At 38.9% G+C, this 25,847-nt stretch overlaps 1 protein-coding gene across 1 annotated transcript; it reads left to right on the top strand.

Annotated features, from left to right (window-relative positions):
• Window positions 1–15,796: 15,796 nt before the first annotated feature.
• Window positions 15,797–24,435, top strand: TBX22 (T-box transcription factor 22). The gene is made up of 8 exons (XM_019717547.3): window positions 15,797–15,984; window positions 16,604–16,781; window positions 17,617–17,718; window positions 19,078–19,252; window positions 20,137–20,301; window positions 20,672–20,736; window positions 21,111–21,196; window positions 23,232–24,435. The coding sequence occupies exons 1-8, from the start codon at window positions 15,813–15,815 to the stop codon at window positions 23,840–23,842; spliced, it is 1,554 nt and encodes a 517-aa protein (XP_019573106.3). The 5' UTR covers window positions 15,797–15,812; the 3' UTR covers window positions 23,843–24,435.
• Window positions 24,436–25,847: the final 1,412 nt, after the last annotated feature.

A 25,847-nucleotide genomic window follows, 5' to 3' on the forward strand; every position in this document is an offset into this window, starting at 1 on the left:
TACAGGTGATTTGTCAAGCTGAACTATTATCTGAAAGCTAGACACCAGATTTTTGTTATTGCAAGAATGAAACAGTAGAACCACAGAAAAATTCAATCTCCTGCCAGCTGAGTTTTGTTAAGCTGTAGTACTAACCCTTGAGTTTTTGAAAAATTAATACATAATTAAAATATTGTCTATAACCACAAGTATGAAAATGAGATGTTTCCTTTAAATGTATATAGATCAAATAAATGTATATAGTTTCAAATAAATGTAATTAAGTTTGGATTTTCTTTCTTTTGCTTACTGACCAGAGTGTATTACACAGCATAAAACTAATTTCTTGGGACTCAGTCTGATTACAAATGCAATAATGATCTGAGCCCATCTATAAGAGATAAACTTTCCCCCAATTCAACAGAAAATGTTGTGCAACAAACCATATAAAGCTACATTCACTTCAAAAATGTTCTTGATTATATTATCCCAATTTTTTTGTTATTCTTTTCATTTTTTCACCATAGAAAATTAAAATGATTTGGTTGATCTTTGTCCAAGTTTCTGAAATGTGTTGTAATAAAGAAATAAAACATTATTTGACATGCTTGAAAATAATGTCATGCAATTAGAGATAAAAGTGTCTCAGCTGGGTTTTATCAGTATCAATAAAAAGAGAAAAAGATATTCATCAATGAAATACAGAAGAGCACATAATTCTTCTTAACATTAAATTTGCAATTGCATGTCACTATAATGACAACTATATTTGCTATATGTGTTTTAATCATACCTTTGGGGAGGGGGAAACATACTAATTTAGAAAATGTAACAAAGAATGACATTAGGATTATATAATGAAAAAGTTCTTCACTTGTTTTATTTTCATGCTGAACACAATTACAAAAGTAAAGTCAAATATGTAATAACAATGAAACCAATGAAAAACTCACCAAATAACAGGAAAATAATAATTAGTTGAAGATCAGAAACCAAGAAAGTTACAGCAATATTAATTAGTAACATACACTTAACATTATCAGCTTTCAAGTGTTCAATTTTGTAATACATCATCTATATATTACATTGTGCGTTCACCACTCAGAGTCAGTTCTCCTTCCATCACCACATATTTGATCTCGTTTACCCTCATCTACCACCCCTCGCCCCCCTTACCTTTTGGTAACCACTAAACTATTGTCTGTGTCTATCAGTTTTTGTTTCTTTGTTTGTTTGTCTTGTTCTTTTGTTGCTTTTAGTTTTATATCCCACATATCAGTGAAATCATATGGTTCTCGACTTTTTCTGTCTGACTTATTTCACTTAGCATAATAATCTCAAGATCCATCCATCTTGCTATTAAAGCATAAATATTTTTACATATCATTTTCTGTTTTATTTTCACTAAATATTATACACGCATATAAAGTATGCAAGCCTTTTCTTAGAATAACATAGTGACATACTTGTCAGTTTTAATTATATCATGGAGTTGCAATGTTTATAATGTCAACTCCTCCACACCCACATCCCCGCTTTTCTTTGCCATGATGTTCCAAGAGGACATACTGGGTCAAAGGTTATATACTGTCTTATAGCTTTTATTTTTATTATCAGATTCTTATCCAGCAGGATTGAGCCACTTTACAATAACATCTACAACCTACAACTTTAATCTGTTTATTTGTTAGTATTGTTAGGTTACTTCCTCTCTTCCTTTTATAAAATCTATAGGCATATTGCCTATAAAATCAGTTCTCCATTAATATTGTATTTGGTTTCCTATTAGGATGAGTTACATAGTATTATTTGTGATCATCTCAATTATAAGTAAAGGCCAGCATACAAATATTACTCTAAGGAACCAAATTGTATAGTCCTGTACTAAGTGAGATATTCTTTTTTAAAATTTATTAGGATGACACTGGTAATAAAATTATATAGATTTCAAGTATACAATTCTATAATACATCATCTATATAGTGCATCTTTTGTTCACCACCCAATGCCAAATCTCTTCCTGTCACCATATATTTGACCCCCTTTACCGTTTTTTACCTCCGCCTTTCACCTTTCCCTCTGGTAACCACTGAACTGTTGTCTGTGTCTATGAGTTGTTGCTTGTTTGTCTTGTTCATTTGTTACTTTCAGCTTTATATCCCACATGTGAATGAAATCATATGGTTCTTGACTTTTTCTTACTGACTTATTTCACTTAGCATGATAATCTCAAGATCCATCGTGTTGTTGCAAATGGCAGTATTTCATTTTTTCTTATGGCTGAGTAATATTCCATTGTACATATGTACCACACCTCCTTTATTCATCTACGGAAGGACACTTTGGTTGTTTGCACTGCTAGTGGGAATGTAACTTGGTACAGCCACTGTGGAAAACAGTATGAAGCTTCCTCAAAAAATTAAGAATAGAATTATCATATAACCCAGCAATCCCTCTTCTGGGTATCTACCCCCCAAAATTTGAAAACATTTATTTATAAAGATATATGAATCCCAAGTTCATTGCAGCATTATTCTTGGTGGCCAAGACATTGAAAAAAAGCATAAATATTTTAACTGACACAATGGGTTATTTTTAGTTATTGAGAAATAAAAGTGTTGAAAAGAAATTGGATATTTAAATTTAAAAAAATAATTAAATAGTATTATGTACTTCATGTACCACAAAATCTTATATAGTAGAATGCCATCTTTTCAGCATCACATTGTCTCAACAGTCAGTGTCATTCGGAGTTCTGAATGGGAAAGTATATTGTGTTTCTCCAAAGTGGTGTTTGCTTAAGATTTACTACAGTGAAAAAAGCCTTATAATTCCTTCCAATTTCAAAGCAGTTTTAATAAATGTCCAAAGATCCCTTTAAAATAATGTATAAAAGGCTAACATGTATATGTAAATGTAATAAAACAAAAAATTGTCTGCCATCTAAATTTTAACGTCATTTCATTGGGCCTCCTAGGTGTCGATGTGCTAACTGTACCTGAAATTTGCTGCTTGTACTTTTGAAAATGGATGTAGAGGCTACTCTGGACACACTTATGTAATGGTGCTAAGTAAAAAAGAGAATGTTTGAAAATCTAGCCCATAATTTTCCATTAATCATGCTCAATGTCATTCTTTTCTAAGAATAGTAAAAATAAACTGTTTAAAGTTCTCAGTTTAAAAATACAAGGAGAATTTCAATACATTCTAGCAAGAGAAACTAAGTCTGAAATGGTCTTAGCTTCTCACAAAATCAAATTCTTAATAAATCAATGTCTTCATATGGATAGCGATCATGCAAAGGTTATGCTGGTCCAGGAATACGGTAGGAAGCTGAACTATAGGTGGGGTGATATCACTGAGTAATAGACACTCAGAAGAGCACAGTAGAGACTTTTATGCTTTGATTTCCTAAAGTATCGTTTGTGGAGAAGCCTGTTTGCCTCAAATAGAGCTTTTCTGTTATAGGAAGGAACTTTTGAAGGCCCTCATAAGTGCCAGCAGCCTCTCCCCAAACTTTGGGGCACATGTTGGCACGCAGGGAAGCCATGGTGGGCAACCCACTACACTCCCTGCAGAGCTTGGAATGCAGGGGCTCTTCCAATAGTTAGAACGTGGGTTTGCCCCAGGGCAACATGAGGCGAGGAGGTCAGAAGATTTCGCCAAACAGAATGATGCCTGTCCTCCTTCAGAAGCTGCAACTGGGTCTTGCTCCCAGGCCTTACTTAGCCTCTCTAACCATGTATCACTGTGGGGATCTGGGGAGGGATCCAGCTATGTAATAATAGAAAGTATAGAAATTCTTTACTTTCTGGTCCCTAAGCAGTGGTCTTGAAAGCTCACCGCTGCGCTGGAGATTGGCAGTTGGTTCTACTATTAACGTAATTTTTCTAGGCCTCAATTAATTCATCTGGATAATGGGGGGGGAGAGAAATTACCTACCTCATTTCTTGTTGTTGCTGTGAAAAATATGATAATGTATACAAAGAGTTAACAAGCAAGGTTCAAAAAATGGCGGTGGTTTTTGTCAAAGGCTCCCTGCATCTGTGCTGTGTCTCCCCATAATACTGCCAAGATTGCTTGACCTCTGGAAAGCCAAGACCTTGTTCTCTTCTGTTCCCCAAGTCTGGCTTGATAGGAGTCACCAGGAGTTGAGTACACCTGTCAAAGTCATGAGAAAAGATGGAAACTTTTTGGAATGTCAAAATTTGTAAACAGCTGACTGTCACTGCATGGTCTATGCAGTGACACTGGGCAGTTTACACCTAGGGCTTTGTCTGTCCGTAAACTTGCTGAGGTGAGTTTTTGGGAAACACTTGCTAAATACCTGACTCTGCAGAGTGTCAGAGCCTGGTATCTCAGAAGCCGTCATTCCAAAGGCTAGAAGTGAAGTATCAGCTGCCTGACAGGGGCCTGAAACCCAGCTGTTACGGAGCTCTTAGTGGACAGCGGAGGGAGGGAGAAGGACGAAGGTCTCTTGAGTTGCCTGGGTGGGATTGTTGACAAGGTATCCACAAGTCTCATCTGCTCCAGCGGATGGCGACCTTGCCAACTCAGTATCTTGCCAGCACTTGCACTCAGACTACTACCCCTCCCCGCACACGCACAGAGAAATAAAAGAGGAGTCTGGCCCGAGTTCCAGGAAGATGTTTTGCGGTGTGATTCTCAGCTCCGCTGCCCTTCACCAACATGGAAAACTCTCTTTAATGCATAAATAATTGCCTGCTGTGCTTATTACTGCAGAAGAAAAATAGCTATAAAGTCCTTTGTTTTGCTTAGGAAGTGATCAGATTTGGTTGGTGATTGCCTGCCTGATCAAGAGCGTTTCCTTCATGGTTAACCAAATATCAAGTCAACTCAGTGGGGCTCGTTTTAAATATCACCAAAAGTGAATAGCCCCAATTACAACAGGAAACGCATTTCCTGGCATGAAACAAGGACCAGAAATAGATTTGTCTGTGTTTCAAAATGCAGAAACAGATTTGTCCATGTTTCAAAATTCTTTTTTTTTTTTTTTTTTTTTTTTTTTTTAGGAAATGTGGAACGGACTGTTGGAAAATCCTGTTTCTGAGTTTCCTTCAAAAAATGGCTGGAACCTGATCGTTACATGGATGTTTTGAGGGCTTAAAAATAAAAACCAAAATGAAAGGGAAAGTCGTAAGTGAAAAGTAAAATCCCTGTTTTTACTTTCCTTGAGAGAAGGGAAAATATTCGCCAGAGAAATTACTTTAGAAAGAGAGTAGTCCTCTTTGCACAACTGTAGCTTGCAGAGGAAATCAAGAAAAACCTTAGATTTATGTGTGGTTGACTGTAAATTGGAAACCTCAGGAACTTAGGAATGCATTTATAGACCCTTCACGCATCGTACCCTCATAATTTAGTGTCCAATTTTGATAAACAACTTGTGGCACTTTTTGGACTCTGGTTTCCCACGCAAGATCCACGCACACTTTACCTGATTCAGGGGTTTCATTCCGGAGGCTCCTAGTTCTTCCAGGTAACGCAGGACAGCCAGACTCACGCGGCTGGGGTTTCCCTCATTCTCTGCAAGGTTTGGAGCTCCGCGGGCCGGTGTTGGGGGAGGGAATGCCTTGGTGTTCATTCAAAAACCACACTGATCCGAAATATGTCTTCTTGTGGGGCGGGTGCGGGAGGGAACCTCACTCCAGGATAAAACAAGCATTGATTTTCAAGTCTGTGTGGGCCACTTGATGCTAGTAAAATCTTCCATCTTAGAATCTTAGCCCTTTACGATTATCTCTGAGCTACTCTAGAGAAATATATCAAGTAAAAATTAAACATGTTACATTCCGTATCGGAAAAATCAATCAGCCAACGCATTTTTTGGATTCCCTATGGATTGAAAATATAATTATTTTGACTCTTTCCTTTTGGAGGTGTAAGGTTTGGAAATGTTCCTTTTGGAGGTGTGAGGTTTGGAAATGAGAAGGGACTCAGGAGGGACCATAGCTCCTAAGAGTCTCTACAGCGCCTAACGGCCCCGCAGCCAGCTTGTAATTGCTGAGACTGAATGGGTCGCTTAGTAGGCGAACAAGAAGCAGAACAGAGCGCGCGCAAGCTGAATCCCGCGGGCGGAGCTGCTGAGCTGCTGTTGATTAGGGTTTGAAAAGGGTTTTCCAACTGCAAGTGCTCGCAATGGAGATGCGCTCATTCAACTTGTAAGGTCAATTTACTTCTGTTTCAGAGGCATTTTTCCCAAGAAGTATTTTCCTGCACCTCAGATCAGAGTACAGTCGGGCAAGCTTTCTAGGGAGTCTGAGAGAGCAGGTAGGGACCCCTCAGCCTTGCAGCCATAAAGGCTGAAACCACAGACTGTCACTGTGCCTTCTCAGCCTTGAATCAAGGCAGGTTTTCCACGTGGGAGAAGGCTGGGTCCAACCCAAAAAGTAGCAAGTGCCTCTCTGGCTGCTGAGGGCCAGAACATTTCACACTGGCTCCAGGCCACTCTCCTCTGGACTATGGACACTAGTTGGTGCTGGCATCCACAGAACAAATTAACCCAGCCTGACACTTGGCTTTCTGACCACACCATGGGATGGCCTATCCTCTTGACGCTGTGACCCACCGTTTCTTGCCTCGTGCAGGTACAATTTCATGGTTAGGCTGTGGGTTTTCTTCAGGTGAAAGAATTTTCCTCAGTATCTGCCTTTCCTGGTAGCTATCACTAGGTAAGTCCATAAAGTTCAGGAAATCAGCTGAAGTCATAATTGTCGGTTTCATCTTGTTTAACTGAGGGCTTTGACACAGGGATTTTGAAAGCTCTACTTCTGAGGGGACCCAAAGTGGAATATCCATGCTTCTTAAAATTAATGAAAGCTAGATTTGGCCTGTATTTTGAGGGTATGCAGTGATACCCAAAGGATCCAGTAATAGTTCCTCTCCTGAACAGAGACTCTGTTGGAAGGCCCCCAGGCCCAGAAAACTTCACTGGGCACATTTAGAGAGCAAGGGAGCTAAAGTAATAAGCATGCCTCACTGGAAGGTAAGGATTATGGCCTGAGGTAAAGCCAGATCTGAGAGAAGCATACTGAGTTGAATGGCAAATGTGTAGCACTAAGAGGTGCAAAGGGCTCTGAACAGTGATGCTTTCTCCCCAGGCTCCTCCCCAAGGAGCTCCAGATCACTCAGCCAGAAGGCTTTTTCTGAGTTCTTCTTGTACTCACTTGACTTAAGTCTCTCACCCTCAGGAGGAGGCCTGAGGCCCTCAAACTTGCGGTATTGAACACCCCCAGGAGAGCAGCCATGGAGTAACAATGGTGCCAAAAGATACCTTCTCCTTTTACACATTCCTGCTTTTTCTCACCAGTGCTTTAGTTAAGGAACTGCATTACAACACTATACACTCCTACCTTCGAGCTAGAGAAAAAGATTATAGAAGGGACAGTGAAAGGGATATCAAGGAGGTTGCTGTAGGGTGGTATGGTTGCCTCTGTACAACTTCCCCCTCCTCATGGAGGCTTTCTGAGATTATTGGAAGGTGGGAGATATGAGAGACATGGAGAAGGATAAAACAGCTAAACAGAAGAAAAATTAAAAAAGAGGAAGAGAAGCCTGATAAAGACAAATTGAGAGACACAGAGACAGAGAGAGACAGAGAGATAGAGAGAGAGAGAGAGAAACATGGAGAGGAAAATTCAAGTAATACAACAAAGGGATGCAAAGACAGAGACATAAAGAAAGAGACACCCTGAAACTGAGAGGGGTGTGGGGACACCCCACTGAGTCTTCCATCAGTAGATAACTCCATAACAGTTTGACCTAGTCTGGCTTGTTGTTTCTGCAGAACCTGATGAAATACACTGAAATCTCTTTCCAACCAAGATCTTCTACTCAAGCCAGCTCTAGTGCTCTGGGTAACCCAGACATTCTATGGTTGCTCTAGTTTATCAGTACATAATCTAGAGAAAAAGTGAACAGTGCATCTATTCTGGATAAACTCACTGTCACCTAAAACACCCATTCAAAAGTGACTTTCAAATAATTTCAATGCCAAAATGAAATGGGGAACGGAGGGTGCAACTTCTGTTAAAAAAAAAATCATTCCTGTGGAAAATGCTACCTATCATTCTCTCTATGCATGTTTTTGGACACTATTACTTGAAATATAAAACTGTGGTCATTTCCACAGTGCACACAAACAAATACCTATTGTGAAATTTTTCTTCCAGCTATAAAATCTTATTTAAACATTAAGAGACATTCTAGCTAGTCTTTAGACAAGGAGAAAGAAGAGAGGATATATGTGTGTCAGTGAAAATGACTGTAAAGTTTTAAGCTTCCCAAAAGGCAAAGTAATGAATCCATTTCAGTTTAGGCTAGAGTTTTCAAAATTCATTTCCTTGTAATAAAATTATTCAGACCAGGGCCAAAATCTGAGAATAGAAATCAGTTATAAAGAATGATTCCAAATACTTTAGTATTTATTAAAATGCTAGCACAAAGAAACTCCTAAACTAATTTTTTTCAAAGAGTCACTGGCATCATTGCCTTCAAAAAATTCAACAATCATTTTTCATAAGAAATATGTATATGCACAATTTAGGTGACTCTGGAATCACAATCATAAAATACAAAAATAGATGTGTATTCCAACTTTCTATCAACATTTTCTGGTGCTGCCATGTGAGTCAAGTTTTAGGCTGGGAGTACAAAGCCCAAAGTTTGAGAATTGGCAATTATTTAATTGACTTCATTGAAATGGTTTAGTCTGCCCCCTAACTGAACAGTGACCACTTAGTTGCCTCCAGGGTGCGTAACATGGTACTATGGACCCAGTTTACTAAAGGCTGTTATTAATTTGCCAACATACATAACCATTGGCTTTGATTTTCCTTCATGTTCTCCTCCAGTAATTAAAACATGATGAATTTAGATAGTAAGGTCTCTGTTGTTTTTATTAGCTCCTCTTTTGTATCTTTCCTTCTGTGTCTTTATTGTTTTATTATTAAGGCCTGCCCTTTTGCCCCTTGGAAGTATTGATCAGGGTGTCCTAAATCTAGAAACATTCATTTCATGCAACAACAGCTCTTTGTCTAGTATTGTTAATATAGGAAACTGGGAAGGAAGATAGTAGGTAAAAGTAGGCATACATTGGCTTTAAGCATAGGCAGGGTAGATGTTTGCCTACCTTTTGGTGTTTTGATAAACTAGGGAAAAAACCCTCAGTCTACTACCAAATATGTCCCATTATTGGTACTTCTGTGGATGTTACATATTGAAAAATCTTGATCAAAAACAGATCATTATGAAAATAGGGAAGGAAGCTTTTAACACTTTATTCACATGCCCTTGGCATGATGCAGTGGGGTGCCAACGTAAGGAGAGAAAACTATGTTGGAAATACAAAAGATGAAGTAAACAGAAATTAAATGGGTATGAGACTCGATAGGCCTAGTCTATGGAGTTCAGGTAGATTGCCTTCTTAGTTGCAGGATCTGCTTCTGTTGTGCTCATGGCTACCCAGATTAGACAGAGACAGAGGAAAGTGGCCCATTGATCTGAAGCTACATTCTTTACTGTGTTAATTGCATGCAGAGACATTTGGTAAGAGAATGTGGCGAAAAGGTATAAAACAGGCTTTTACCTGGTTTTAGAGAGATACAATGATTCTTCTTAAACAGTATTTTTCCCAATAATTCACTGATGGAATAAACTTGGTATATCCTGATTCCAGTGATCTATGCTGATGATATTTTGCTAATTGTCAGAATTATTTATTTAAAATCATCAAATGGGTACCTGTGGCCATTTTTCAAATACTAGCCCACTTTCTTTGGGTCTTATACACAAAGCATATTTGGAGGTAATTATAGCTCTTATCCTCATAAAAGAAAAAAACTAAAAGGAAAATAAAGACAAAGAAAGGAAAGAATGATGGTGGGGAAGTAAAGGAAATATATAAGGCGTAAAACCCAAGTTAGAATGACCCAACATTAAAATTCACAGAATACAAACTCAACCTATGAAGAATTATTACTTCTTAGTAATCCTGATTGGGCCTTCAGTTAATGTATGACTGTACAAATGCCAATAGAGCATCAGAGAGGTGACATAAATAAGGACTAGGTTTGACTCAGTCTCATTGTTTCAGTGGGAAGTGTTTGAGGATGGAAAGATGCATGATACATTTACTGTTATTGATTACTTACACTGTGCTAGGCAGTCAAAGACAGATGAAAAATGGACATACAATGCTCATTCTGGCAATTACCCAGGTCACTCTAGAGTAAGGCCACATCTGGGCTTGTTCTTCTTCTTATTATTTATTTTTTAATTCATCTACTCTGCCCAAAATTAGCCAAGGACAAAATTGTTCTCACAATTCTGGGGATAAAGGTCCTAGATCTAAACTTAAAAAAAAAATCTACTAGCCATAAGTTATGAATTGAGTAGAAAAATAGGAAAATAGTTGCATGCCTTTGACATACTTCAGTGAGAACAAGAAATATAATGAATGCAAGAGTAATGTTATAATTATTACTATAGGAAGGTCTTCATGATTTGATATCAGTATGGACACATGATTAAATTCAAAGGAATAAATTTTCCCTCATCTAGTGTCTTGGCAAGCATAAGCATTTAGCTTCCCAATTCTCCTCATGAGAAGAATGCAGGGAGCATAGATTAGAATTTGTCTCCCTACTCTTTCTTTGCCCACTCTACTTAGGAACAAGGATTACAAAGTTTGGCATGCATAACTCAATTACTAGATGCATTAAAGCACAGAGTTCTTGAGAGATTATATTGAATTAAGCTAAACATAAGTTGAGGGATTCAGTGTGAGAATTACTTTTACTATGAATTAGGCAAGTTCTCTTAATTTCCTGGAGTGAGAACAAAGCTGTATGTTAGGAGCATGTAATTAATAAATTGTATCTACTTATTATAAGAAGAACATATACTTACATTACATTGGTAAAATACCAAAAATATCTTTCCAAGGATCAATTTGATAAAAGCAGAATATATATTCTACCAAATGTATTTATCTTGGATTTTTGAAACTCAAATGCAGAAAAGTGATTATTCTAGAGACTTCTGAACTATGGAATCTGCTTTAGGATTTAACAGAAAGTTGGGGAAATTTCTTCTCCTTCTAGTGTCTGGCACTGAAGGATTTATAGCTGTATAGTTAATAAAAAAACCAACATATTCCTTCACAAGGTACATAATGTTGAATAACTATGTTGTACACACCTGAAACTCATATAATATTGTATTTCAACTATACTTTAATAAAAAAGTAAAAAGCATAGATTTTGTCCTGCTTAAAATGTTTAAAAAAAGATTAATATATTCTTGAAATTAACTTTCATTTTCTCTTTAACGATAGAAACAGCTGTGAGTGCTTACTGTGTTCCAGGCATTATGGTAAGTGGTATGCATATATTATTTTCCTAAATCCCCAGATACATATACAAACTTACAGAAACATAACCTATGACAAAGATATTATAAATAAAAGCTTAAAAGCTTAGAAGAAAGAAACTGAATGTAAAAAATAAAATAAATTTTTAAATGACTTGTGTAAGGTCACTCAGAAAGTAGCAAAGTCAGAATTTGAATCAAGTCAGTCTGAATCCAAAGTCTGTCCTCTGGATGTTATACTGCTTGAACCTTATTTTTTAATTAATTATCATAGCCCAAGAATTTGTGTAGAAAGAAAAATTTGCTTTCGGGTTTTGTGATTCTGGAATAATCTATAGTATATAATTTCCCTATTCACAGAACCAGTAGTATTGGAGAAGGAGGAGGAAGAACTAGAAAAAAATGAAGGTGATCTGCCAAATTTTTATCAAGATGAGTGTATATCTAAGGATTATTTTGGTTGCAAGTGATGGAAACCCAGCTGAAACTCACTTAAGCAAACAAAAATAACTTATTTGTTCAAGTAACTTAGCTAGTTCAGACAAAGATGAATTCGCATACTAAAAACGATGTTGTGAGGAAACTGACTCTGCACTTCTTGACTATGCTTTCCTGGGGGTTCAGTCTAGGCAGGCTTTCCCCCAAGTAATAGTAAAAATGGTCAGGAGCAACTTATTTCAGACTCACATTCTATAAGCTTGGAGCTGTGCCAAAATATCCTAACCGTGGGGAATGAGGATCAAGGGAGAGAAGGAAGAATAACAATTGGAGGAAAAATCTCTATCATGAAGTTGCTTGTGCTTTTGCCAAAGTGTGGCACTAGACATCCAACCAGTCTCAAAATATTTTATTTATTGATTTATTTCATACCTTCCTTTATAAATTAAAAGTAGCAGTTGGAATCCCTCCATAGGGGTTTGCCATCATCCCTTTAGTTAATAAGTACTGCAGAACATAGGGGATGTGTTTTTTTCTCCAGGCAGACTTAGTTCCTTTCATACGTAAGTTTTTCTCTAAAAAAAAAAACCTGTATTGTCTGTATAGAAAGCTAGAGAGGCCATTAATCTTTGCCCTTAACATGTTATAAATTTCTGAGAAATGTAATATTTTCAGATACATTAGCTTAATTCTGAACATCTACTTTAATGCACATATAGTTCACCAGAAGCAATATTTTCACGGTCAACCTTGTTTTGTGCATGTGTTAATTCACATACATATTTATAATGATTAATAAAATATTGGAATCTTTATTAGGGAGTTACAAATTGCTCCCCATTTAATTAAAGTTAGGTTCAGATTTCAATTTCAGTAAGAGGTCTAATAAACCATGCATCCCTTAAGGCTCATCTATAACCTCCATATCCCCATAAATATTAAATAGTTTTGATTTGTATTAACCACAAATGTGTCTTTCCTACAAGTGATAAATTCTCTGTGTGTTCCTTAGTTGTACCTTTTTTGGCAATTTAAAATCTGCATTTTACTATAAGGATTTCCCAATTGTCAAACTTTTCAAAACATCACTCTTCTTTTTAATGTGAGCACCTGTGGGTTCCAGAACCTCTCTCTCTGTAAGTTCCACATGAGTTGAATCTCTTACAAATCTCTTTGTAAGAATCTCTTACAAATAACATGCTCAAAAGAGACTTACAGCTATGGAAAATGAATTACTGCCATAAATGTATGTCCCTCATGCCCCAGTTTCTGAGAGCTCAGTGCTTCAGCAGCAGAACAGAGAGCAAAGCTGGTTCTGAGGCTTGCAATAACTTTTTCTCTCAGATAAAAGTTAACAGAAATTAACTACACCTTAGTCCAGTAACACATAGAGGGGAGTTGAGCTTCTTTTCTCCCGGTGATGTCATCAGATAGATGCTGAAATGGAAATGTGAGATTACAAAATAAAAAGTCCTGGATGACTAAATTATATGTATGTAATAAATATTGAGAAAGAAGTTTGTCCTAAGCAAGGAACTTATATCCCAAGATAAACTACTTCCTTGATTTAAAAAATCACATTATATAGTAATTCGAAATACTACAAAAGACATTGCAACTACATATTTTGTCTTATTTTTACAGAAACCTGTTTAAGAAAAACAAAAACACTACCAAGTAAAGCCTTCCTTTGCTACACAAAATAATTTCCTGCTTTTCACAATTAAATGAGCTAGGCTTCAAAAGCAAGAAAATGCCTATATTAGAAGACATGAATACAAGTGCTATATTCTGATTAACACTTTAGACTTAACAAATGAACTCTTGAATTTTCTGTTTCTGAGCTGTGCCTTTTAACTAAGAATATACAATTAATAAAAATGTATCTTCTGAGTAAGACGGGATGGACAAATGCATTAATAACCGCCCCTTCCCTGGCCCACGGTTATGTGGCCAAGATCACAGCCAGACCTGACTGTTTTCCAGCCCAAGTGCTTTGTACACTGGCCTTGCACTGTGAGCTTTACTATGTCCCTGTAGGGTATGGATAGTGTCTTTCCCAGCCCTACATGTTGAGTGACAAATAATTGGTTATTGAGCTAAACCCTTCAGCAGTAATCAGGATGTAATTAACCCTTTGCCATACTATCTAAGATCATCAGATACTTAAAGTCATACCCAGTTGCATGAGGATCTCTGTCCCATAGACCAGTTTCACACTCTCCCCACTCCACTACTGTTATCACTGCACGCTTCTACCTAAGAAGCTGAAACTAAAAGGTCACAAAAAGTCTCTTACTGTCAAACTCCAATACTGAGTAAGAGTTTATTGAAGTTTCATCCTATTTTTAAAGAGTTGGATTGACTTTAATGTCCTTTAAATGAACAAATGTGTCAGAAGAAAACAGGAGGACCTTTCTGTAAAGGTGCAAATGTCATTACCTAGGATGTAGTCTGCAAGAGTCCAGGGATGCCTGGTTTTTTATTTTTGATGAAAAGTGGATGACCAAATTCCAGGCATGCAGGCAGACATCTTATATCTGTGTGCATAACCATGCTCCTTGGAAGTAGTAGGTAAGTCTCTTCCTGAACAAAGAATGTGTCTTTATCCATTTTAAAGGAAAGCAAAACCGAGCCCAGGGAGATATTCCAGGAAACATTGGAATTGATTATTTGAGCCCATCATTTTGAGGTCCCTCATCCTTGGGAGTAAAGTTCCCCTTGGTGCTCTGCTGGTGACACCTGAAGCTCTTAGGCTATGTTTGTTGATTAAGTCAGGTGAGTAAGAAGAGGCTGTGCTTGAGAATATTGGGCTCCAGTACAGGCAGAGCTTGAAGACTCAGGATTGCTCTGATCATTGATAATGGGCATCTGGGAGCCTCCTGCCCACCCTTTGCCTCCCCACCTGGATAGAAAGCACAGACCAGTACACTGCCCAACCAGTTTGAGACCCAGACTACAGAACAAACCCCACCCCAGCCCCCCAGAAAGCTTGCATTCCTCTAGTTTCATTAGGGCAAAACTGATAGTTGCTACTGGCTTACAGCAAAGTGGTCTAGAGCCCCCAGAATCACCCTGAGCTGCTCCATCCTATATGGTAACTACTAGCAACATGAGATGTGCTTAGAACACACTAGATGTGCTGCAAGTAAAAACTACATGCCAGGTTTTGAAGACTTAGTATGAAAAAAGAAATCGTTTCTCCAGTACTCTCACTGGGAAACAAAAGACCCTGATACACTTTTCTGGATCTGGTAAAAAATGTTTGCACTTTTGCTGGAAAAGTGACCACTCATGGGCAACTATTTCGCATGTCTTTGAGTTTCACAATTTAACGTAAAAGAGTCATTTTGTGTATCTCCCCTCCCCACTATCTCGAGCCCCTTTCCAGCCAACCCTCAACCCCACTCCATCCCTACTCCCTGTCAGACTCTGAAATGTCACTCATTTTTTTTTTAATGTTTCCAAAACAAACAGTGGAGGCTGCGACGGGCTGGGTAGTCACTTAGTTGGATGCAACAGTATCTCCTAATCTGAGCTGCCTGAGCCGCCATTGGCGGCAGATCCGCTCCCTAAGAGGCCCGTGCTTGCCAATCTCTGCGCTCTGCCAGGCCCTGGAATCAGGGAGTTGAGGACTGATGGTGCGCACATGTCTGTTGGGAGGGAGGAGACCGCAGAGGGAAGGAGGACTAAACTCCAAAGGACTTTGGCTTCAGTTTGATCTTCCTTCTCTTTCATCCTATTCAAAGAAAAATATATACATATATATATATATATATATATATATATATATATATATATATATATATATATATATATAATTATATACACACACGTCTTTTTTCTTTAAATATATATTAATCCAAAAATTGTTTTTTTCTGATTTGGGTCCCCCCCTCCCCCGCTTTCCCTCCTTCGCCTGTCCTCTGCGCCCTCCCTCCTCCTCCCTCCCTAACCCAGCTCAGGTTGAAAATTTGCAGTGCACATTCCCTTCTCCCCCTCCAAGGATGGCTCTGAGCTCTCGGGCACACGCCTTTTCTGTGGAAGCCTTAGTGGGGAGACCCAGCAAAAGAAAACTGCAGGAACGACGAGAGGAGGCTCAGCCTGAACTGCTGGAGAAAGAGGGCAGAGAGGAGGAAGAGAGAGGGAGCTGCGCCGCAGGGGAAAAGAGCAAGCCGGGTAAGTACCCCAACTACACCCCAAAGCCCTGAGCCTGTTACCCACTCTTGCTGGATCTGCAAGTTCCAGCCTGGTCTGCGAAGCTGCAGGAGGGCGGCTAGTACTACTACCATTGGAAGTCCTGGCCCAGCCTATGGCCGCTTTCGGGGCCGCCGCGGGCCACCTTGGCCACCTGGCTGTTAGGGAAGTTTCAGAGCCTCCAAGTTCAGCCCATAATTTTGTGGTTCATTTACAGTGAAGGGGAAGATCCCCACATGTTTGTGGAGAAGTGAGACTCTCCAACCTCCCCCAAAGCCCTGAGAACCAGAGGGTGGCTGTTTCTCAGGGTAGGAAGCAGGGCACGCACCCAGATTCCGAGGGGATTCAGCCTCCGAGACCTAAAGTCTCAGAGATACTGGTGAGGATGGGTAAATTTGAAGGAGGACCCTGCCTTTCACAGGGTGCGACGTGGACTACTTGCTCACCATCAGGGGGCTACAGTGGGTGTTGCGGGAACTTGGGGCTCCACCGCCAAGGTCCCCGGGGAAGAGACAAGGCGGCTCTGCTCCGAGACGCGTCAGCGAGAAGGGAGTGTGCTAACGGCCAAGCTCTCTCAAACTCTTGGCGTCTCTGTATCCAGCAGAAAAGCGACCCAAGAAAGAGCCCTCGGCAACTGCATTCTCAGGCTGTGGCGGCGGCGGCAACAGCAGTGAAAGTCTGGGAGAGAACGATGCTATCCAAGTGGAGCTTCAAGGATCCGAGCTGTGGAAGAGATTCCATGACATAGGGACTGAAATGATTATTACCAAGGCCGGCAGGTTCGGCTCTACCCAAGCTGTTCAAGGGCCACACACAGTAGATACTTAATATACCTCTCTCATAAGATGTGGTGCTTCCAGTTTTACACTCTAGCGCCCATCCCTCCATGTCTCCACCCCCCCACAGGCATTATAAAGCCACTGCCTCTCAATGGACCAGACTAGGATAGTGCTTGGCCCATGTCAGTGGCTTTCCTGTACATTGTGACTCCAATGACTCATTCTCCCAGCTCTTACCTGTGTGATATACTACAAAAATTAGACCTGCTAAGGCAGGTGCCAGATGCCACCCCCACACCTTAAGTTTTGGTCAGGCCTCTCCATTAAATCCTCACAGTTATCAGTGGATAATATCCCATCTAGCAGCCTATCCATCCCACCTAGCCCAGGCTAGTTTGAGGTGGACCATTCCCACTTTGACCTTTTGTTGTTGGGCAGCTTCTTTGGGGCAGCTGGGTAATTTTGTGTGTGAATCTTCCTAATTGCAGTCTTTCCTAAATCTGCCTCACAGAAAGTAGTGCTGAAAACTTGGGGGGAGGGGCACAGCTTTTTCTCTCTTACTTGCTCTTCCATAGCTTTTTATTATGATGGTAGTGGGGAGTAGGGTGAACAAAGCCTTGTGATAAGGATATTCTGCTCTAATCAGAAATCTTGAACTTGCTCAATCACGTATACAACCAACAGTCTGTTTTCATGTAGCAAATGACATTCCCTAAACCTGTCCTAGAATGAGAAGGGTATTGTGAATTTCTTCACTTCTCATTTGTCCCCATCCCTGCCCCACTCCAACTGTCTCTAAAAGCGCCCAGGTCAGTCGCTATTTTCTCTTCCACAGACGGATGTTCCCCTCTGTTCGGGTCAAGGTGAAAGGTCTGGACCCAGGGAAGCAGTACTATGTGGCCATCGACGTAGTGCCCGTGGATTCCAAACGCTATAGGTAACCTGCCCAAAGAAGGATACCCCAGGCCTGGGCTGGGAATGGGGATTCTGTTCTTTGTAACCTGAGAGTGCTGTTTTGAAAAACTCTAAAATGGGGGGTGGCGGGGTGGGGAGGGATGAGAGTTGAATTTGCTCTCTCAACCTGGGTTTCAGACTGAGAGAAGAGCAAGTTTCCTCTGTTTTCCTCTCACTAGTGGAAGCAGGTGCCAATTGGTGTTTCAATGTCTCCCAAACCCTTCACCTACCTACTCTTCTGGCTTTGGCTGTCCAAACTACAGAAGGTGTGGGTTCAGGAGGCTAGGAAGCTATGTGAAGGAATTTGGGGACAAATGCCTGGGTTTCTGGGTCCGTACTGGGATCAGGGTTGTGCTACTTTGGCAGCAGTGTCCTGGAGCGATGCTTTGATTTGCCATCCAAGGCTAGTCTAGCAGTTAACAGCGCTTAGGTCCATCTCTTCTTCCTTAGCCTCTTTCCTGAGGCAGGGGTCAGGTTCCAGAGAGTACAAGAAACATTTCCTCTTGATGTAAGCTCTCTACTTAGAGCTGTATTTATCTAAAACAGAGGCCTTTCTGTGCTAGTAGCCCAGAAACGCTGGTCTGCAAGCCCTTTGGCTCAGGGACTACGGGGACTTGTGCAAAAGCTGCAGAAACTCTGGCTGTGAGCTGTGAGCAACCGAGGGTGGGTGTCTAGCCTTTGTAGGAGACAGCCTGCCTCATGCCTGGGGCTGGGTTTGAGGGGCAAGGAGAAGGTGCAGTTCAAAACCCTGCTGCAGCAAAAGCCTGGAAATAGTAGCAGGCCCAGCTGTTTGCTTCTCGAGTTCCAACTATCTTGGGAATGCTGTGCGCAACTGAACAGTTGTAATTGGAAACAGTGTGAAAACCAGCCCGAGACCACATGGGGTAGAGCTTGTGGGAATATTCTGATGTGAAGCCTTGTTGGCTAAAGGGTTTCCACGACCACTGTTGGCGGTGGGCTGGACAGACACCCTCCTCACCCTTCTGCTTCTTCCCTGACACTTCTGGCCCAATGCATGAGGATTTTTTCTCTGGCGTCTCTGCACAGTAAAACGGGTTAGATCAATTTCTGTTGCGGTTTCTGTGAGGAAATACAAACCAGACTTTGAAATCCCATGACATTATACTTGTCCTGGCACTTCATTGCATTTTAATGATATATGCTTATTTACAGTTTGCTTTCTGTCCCTGAATGCTCTTTGGAAATCAAGTTAGATCTTCTACTAGTTGCCTTTGGGATTAGCTGGTGAACCTTGGCTGAGGCACTAGATCCCGGTCAGCCTTCCTCCCATGCTCCTGGCTTTGGCTGGCTGCACATAAAGCTACACTCCGCACCTTTTCAGGTATGTGTACCACAGCTCTCAGTGGATGGTAGCCGGGAATACAGACCACTCATGCATCACTCCCAGGTTCTATGTTCACCCGGACTCACCCTGCTCTGGAGAGACCTGGATGAGGCAGATCATCAGCTTTGATCGCGTGAAACTCACCAACAACGAAATGGATGACAAAGGCCACGTAAGAGTGTGAATTATTTGCCCCAGGAAGGAAGGGAAGGAGATACTGTCTTCAACCCACAGGTTGCCCTGGAGATGCCAAGGAGGCTTCTCCCAGATAAGCTAGTTGTAGTCTTTAAGAAGTGTCCAAGTTCTAGGCCTGTGATCAGAATTGCTCCTGTGGCCTTTATTAGAAGGCTGAGAGTGCTGGGCATTAGGGATGGTGAGCTAGGGGAGTGTGAGGACCAAATGACACTTGCTTAAGCCAGGATGCCTGGAAGGGGATGTTTCAAAGAGCTCTCTAGCACCTCAGCCTACCAGACAATCCCTATGGGCTCTGATTGCCTTTCCCCATAGATGAACACCTTCTGTGTGGCATGGTGTAATTGGAAATCTCTCCAACCTGCCCCCGCCCCATGGACTTTTCAGGTCACCTTGATCTTGAGCCTTCTGCTGCTCAGGTGCACCCCTGCCTCTGCCCTGCCAAGCCTGGCCCTGTGCCAGCCACACAAGGAGATAAACAGTCTCCAGAAATTAGGAGGTGGGGGATGTCAGATGATTGCCCATCAGTTACCATAAGCCCAGGGAACTTATGGCAGGCAGTCAGATCCCAGTGACACTTGGGGACATCACATGGTCATCCACATTTGGAAGTAGAAAAGGGCCCCATCTGAAAGTGGAGCCACTGCTTCCTGGTGCTGCTGTGGTGACCTGCTCTGGAAACCCCTTACCCCAGCCTCTGTCTGGGGCACAAAGGCACAGAAAAGTCCTTGTGTGTGGCTAGCTTAGCCTTTCTGGTTGAGCTTCACTATTGTGTATGGGCAGGTTGGGGGTGCTGGTGAGAGGGGGAGACTATCGGGGATGGGAAGCCAATTTCTAGGCAGCATTTGACGATTTCTCCTCCAGATCATTCTGCAGTCCATGCACAAGTACAAGCCCCGTGTGCACGTGATGGAACAAGACAGCAGGGTTGACCTGTCCTGGATTCAATCCCTGCCCGCTGAAGGGGTTAAAACGTTCTCCTTTAAAGAAACTGAGTTCACCACAGTAACAGCTTATCAAAACCAGCAGGTAAAGCTAACTAGGTCCCAGGCAAGCAAGGATGGCCCCAGAGGGACTTACAGGATAGAGGCAAGCTGCACTATATGGACTGAATTTCCCTTGATTTTTTTAAAAAGGTCTTATTGCATTGTCATCAAGGCAAATTTGATTATGAATTGTGTGGATCTTGTGTTAAAAAATAAAAAAGAGCAAAACAATGTGCCAGAAGAGAAATAAGATAACCATTCCCAAGTTGACTTAGAAATATGCTTACATTTATTTAACATACCATACTACACGTTGAAAAGTGTTTTGTGGTTGTTGTAACCATTAAAAGCAATGGTGACAGTGTTACTACTGAGGGCACTGACTTTATCTTTCCTCTCTTTTGAATTAATAGATTACCAGATTGAAAATAGACAGGAATCCTTTTGCTAAAGGATTTAGAGATCCTGGGAGAAACAGGTAGGCAACATAACAATTGTATCTAATATTTACATAGCCCTTTTCGCAAGTATTATATATATTATATATAAGGAAACTGTGGCTCAGAGACTCAGAAGCCCTACATTTTGCAGCTAGTAGACATTCTGTCTCGAAAAGCTTGCCTCCTCCCAATCCCTTCCCAACCCACTTTTAAGATATTGCTTATTCTATCTTCCTGTTTTTTTGTGTTTTTTTTTTTAACTCAGGATTTAATTTACAAGTCTAGCTATAAAAAAAATGATATTTCAGATACTCACCCCTAAAAACCATAACAAAATAACTCCAAAGTTTGCATAAATCATTATTTTCAGGAATTGCATTCTGGACTTGCTGAAGGTGAATCTCTTTTTCAGGGGTGTATTGGAAGGGCTTTTAGAGACCTACCCATGGAGGCCTTCTCTCACTCTGGATTTTAAAACTTTTGGTGCAGACACACAAAGTAAGAAAAGTTTTATTAATTTTTATTTTAAATGTTAATAAAATAATTACAGACAGAGCCTTTGTACCAAATACTACAAAAAAGGTATGAGTACATGCCAGAACAATATGTGTTTAGAAGAGTGTGGATATATATTTATCTTGATTAGGAGGTAAGAAGCAAAAAGGGAGGGGAGCTGGCATGAAGGAAAAGAGCAGAGTCATGGTAATGGTGGATTTATTGACTTATGTCTTCTTGAGTTATCATAATCCTGAGATCGCCAGATCTCACCTGGATTATTTAGCATCTCACTATATATATTCTTTAGGATCTGCCTGTGGTGCATTTGTGTACTTATTTGAAACTATATTAGATATTGAAATAAATATTTTGTGTTTTATGAGCAACATTCAGCACGTGTTAAAATGACTTCCATTAAATTAAATTAATTTAATTTTTTTTTACCATCACTTAGTTCTAATTTTCCTTTCATTGTGAATAAGGAAAATAAATGATGAAAACAATACTAAACCATCACAATTAATTACCACAAGTATTTAAAATATTTGCAAAGTGTTTGTTCTCAGGTAGGGCATTACATGACTAAATAATAATCATAACTAGACATTTCAGGCCATCTGGTAGAAGAATGTATACCTTCATTTCCTCTGATACTTAACAATATATAGAATAGTTTTTATTTGTTAGCAACATGGAATTATTTTACTCTTTTGTCTTTACTCCATTAGTCTTTGTCTTTGACCATTAATTCAAGGTTACAATTAACTTGAGAAAATCATCAACATTACAGTTATGTTGAGTTTTACGTGATACCAAAGCAAACAACCAATTGAAATGTGACGAGAGGAAGTCTAATCATTCAGTAACATATTTCACTGAATTTACTATATTAATTTGGTCTGGAAAATTGCATAGAAAAATATGAACACTTATTTGATAGTATCACTTTAATAGCATCTAGGCAGCATGTTTTTCAAATATCCAAGTCAACACAAAGTACACTAATAAAGAAAGAAAGCTAAAGATAATGATTAATTGATGATTTAAAATACACAGTTTTCTTAATTGTTTAAAATGTCCAGAATGCTCTCAAATTGCAAAGAAAATGGGTCCCAATTTTTAAAAATAATTTTGAATATTTAATTATAAAATATATTTTCCACCCTGTAGATAAAGGATTAGGCTACATCCTTATACACAATATAGAAAAGAAAGAGCAACACCAAAAAACAAACAAACAAAAAACACAATGGTGATCAAGTTCAGTAAATAACTAGTCTTTTTAATTCAAACACTTAAAAAAATAAGGTGTAGAGTCTAGATTTTTGTGAACTTTATAATTACCCCTAATATTAGCAGATGATAGGCAACTATAAAAGATCACCTGACAACATTGATAAGAACACTTTCATTTTCATCTTGATACTTTTTAACCTGCAAAATTACCTTTAACTCTTGATATAGTACACCATGGAATTCTCCCTTTTCATATAAGGAAAAAAGTCTAATACATTTAAATGTATGTTAATACTATATAAAGATTACTTTCATGTGCACTTAGTTTTTTTGTTTTTATCAGACTGAAGCTTTCTACAGAATCCCAAACAACCAATTTGTTCAACTTAATTAAAAACTTTAGTAATTTTTTTAAAGTTTTTTTTTAAAAAAACCTTATTTTTGTTTGTAACATATAATTGACTTTGGGTCATATTTATTTGTTTGTTTTTTTGTAATTGATTGGATAAATGTTGTTCCCGTGCCTAGCACAGTTATTGAACATAGTGAATGCTCAATACATGAGGCAGAACAGTAGTGCTAAAAATAATAATGGTAGTAGAGATACCATATTCAACTTTGGTCAGACAAATAAGCATGTTTTTGTTTTGTTTTGTTTCATTTTCCTAAAGAAGTTAAAAGAACTGCAAACATACCAGGGAAGCTAATCTAAGAATAAAGCAGGGATAGTTATGGACATGAGTACTAATTCAGTAGGAACATCAAGTTTATTGATCATTGACTGAATTGTCATTCACAGGTGGAAGCAGTGGCTCATCTCCAGTGACCTCTAGTGGAGGGGCTCCCTCTCCTTTGAACTCCTTGCTTTCTCCATCTTGCTCCCCGCCTACATTTCACTTACCTACAAGCTCACTTGGAATGCCCTGTCCAGAGGTGTACCTGCACAATATCAATGTGCCCCTTTGCTACAAGATTTGTCCAAGTAATTTTTGGCGACAGCAGTCTCTTGTCTTGCCTGCTCCTGAAAGACTAGCCAGCAGCAGCAGTTCTCAGTCATTAAGCCCACTCGTGATGGAAGTTCCCATGTTATCGTCCCTGGGAGTCGCCAATTCAAAAAATGGTTCATCTGCAGACTTCAGTGGGCAGTGTGTACAAGCACCTAATTCTTCCAATCAAATGTATGGATTACAGGCACCTGGAAATATTTTATCACCAAACCCCATTGCCCAGGAAGCAATCGGTTGCTCTTTCCATCCTTCATTTGGTTTTTATCAGTACAGCTTCTCTTTGCCATCTAGACTGGTAAATGCTTCCAACCATCTCAAAGTGAATGACAACAGTCAAGTTTCTTTTAGAGAAGGCAAATGCAATCATGCTCACTGGTATCCAACAATTAATCATTGTCTTTAATGAAATAGTTACATTCCTAAAACAATTGCATGTAAGCACATAATTTCTTTGTTTGTAGCCAAAGAAAGGTCAAGAGCTATTTGGCTTACAAAGCTTCATTATAAGAGGGTATTTCTCTGTTATGCATTTAAAATGCCTTATCAAATGTTCACTAGAAGTTATAGTGATTTGTTACCTATAATAAATATGACATAACAATCTGTGATTACAGTGGCCTTTGGCCTCAAAATAAGATACTCAATAAATGTCATTTGATGAGATAGACTACCAGTGAAAATTGACTCCAGGTGACGATGTCTCTAATTATAGGGAAGCCAGTGGACCATGTCAACTGCCTCTTACATATTGACGATAACCAAAAGAAGATGGATTTAATTCCTGTGAAAACAGTGAAACAATTTTAGTTTAATCTATGAATATTGGGTTCATTGTAATTATCTAGTAATTGTAGAAAAAATTTATTGTTCAATTGCCTTTTACTTTTATACTCTGCTGTTGAAAGAGCTACTAATCTCAATTTTAAGGTACAAATAGGACACAAATTTTCAAATATTAATCTTTACAGCCTAAAGACCATTTAATCCTGAAGGAAAATGAAGATTAAATGAGAAGCAAAATATTCTAAATAAATTTGATCTTTTATTTCTTTTTACTTTTGAATCATTCCTGGGTGAAGCTTGTTTACTTATTCCTTTAAAGACCTGATATTTTATCCATAGTTTGCAAAAACAAATTATCATTGTTCTCCAAAATGACTATGAAATTGGGATTTGAAGGAGAAGAATATATTTGAGTCCATAAATATGAAAATATAATTACATTTGTACAATTTAATTCCACTCCTATGCAACAATCACAGTAAATTAGACCAGGCAAAAGTAGCGTAAATGAGACTTTATTTTAGTTTATTGAAGTTGAAATGTTTCCTTTCATTCCTAATTTTTATGAAAAATATTATATATAATTTTTATGTAATCTGTATATCTTTAAGATGAATCAGATTGTAATTTTTATGCTACTAGCTTTGTCATATATTAAGCCAAGGTCCTTCATATGACAATAGCATGACTTAACTTTTGACAAACTTAACCAAATTGTTAAACTGCTTTTTTAAATGTGTCCAATGACTATTAAGAACATATGATTATTATTTATTTGGCTCAAAATGGTTATCTCCTCTTAAATATGCCTTATAAATAGGCCTTCCAGTACAAGCATTAAACTTATATGCCACTTCACTTCTGGGGGTAAGGATGGAACAGCACATGGTTACACTCAAACTGAGTATTCTAGTCAAGGTGAAATATTATTTAGGGCCCAAACTAATTAATTAGGTATCTGTTATAAAAATATTTGAGGCTTATCAAATCAGGGATTAAAGTAGCAAGTACACTTTATTACTGTCTACTCCAAAACAGGAAAGCTGTAGGCTAACTTTTACTGCTAAAATAAATTCTTGTTTTAAGCAGAAACTCCCATATCAGATGACAATGAAACTTATTCTGATGGTTTACATGGCAGATACTTAGTAATTAATAACAGAAATAGTTAACTGAAAAATATAGAAAATTTCTGGGTTATTCTTTAATGATTATTTAAGAGAAGGCATTAATTTTGTAGCTGCTTGAGTATGTGTACCCCACGTTTTATATTTCAGATAATTGTGCTATATATTATCCCTATAAAATTGATAATATGGAACTATATGATACAGGTAATTAACATAAAGGAGCAAAAGTTAAAATGCTAGAAGATAGACATCTATTTTAAGTTGCTTTTATATAATGTTCATGAGTTGTGATTTCATACTTTTAATTGAAGAAATAACCAAAGGGAAGCCTTCATAGAAAATTATACTTGAAAGAGACCTCAAGAAGTCCAGGAAGCAGTCCCCTACTTTTTGAGCAAGTTACTCATCTTCAGGAAGCTGCTAATAGTTCTAATTTATGTACAATTAATATTTAGTATCTTTACTGTTTTATACTGAATAAATCCTTACTCCCTA

Source organism: Rhinolophus sinicus, chromosome 18, assembly GCF_057876585.1.
Source record: "Rhinolophus sinicus isolate RSI-liver-muscle chromosome 18, RSI-T2T, whole genome shotgun sequence".
Classification (NCBI taxonomy): domain Eukaryota; kingdom Metazoa; phylum Chordata; class Mammalia; order Chiroptera; family Rhinolophidae; genus Rhinolophus; species Rhinolophus sinicus.

What these genes read in the sequence shown, in the direction of transcription:
- TBX22 (XM_019717547.3), top strand. Translation starts at nt 15,813, where the DNA reads ATGGCTCTGAGCTCTCGGGCACACGCCTTTTCTGTGGAAGCCTTAGTG. An exon ending in AGGGGAAAAGAGCAAGCCGG is followed by an intron (nt 15,985 to 16,603) that starts GTAAGTACCCCA and finishes CTCTGTATCCAG; the next exon opens with CAGAAAAGCGACCCAAGAAA. An exon ending in ATTATTACCAAGGCCGGCAG is followed by an intron (nt 16,782 to 17,616) that starts GTTCGGCTCTAC and finishes TCTCTTCCACAG; the next exon opens with ACGGATGTTCCCCTCTGTTC.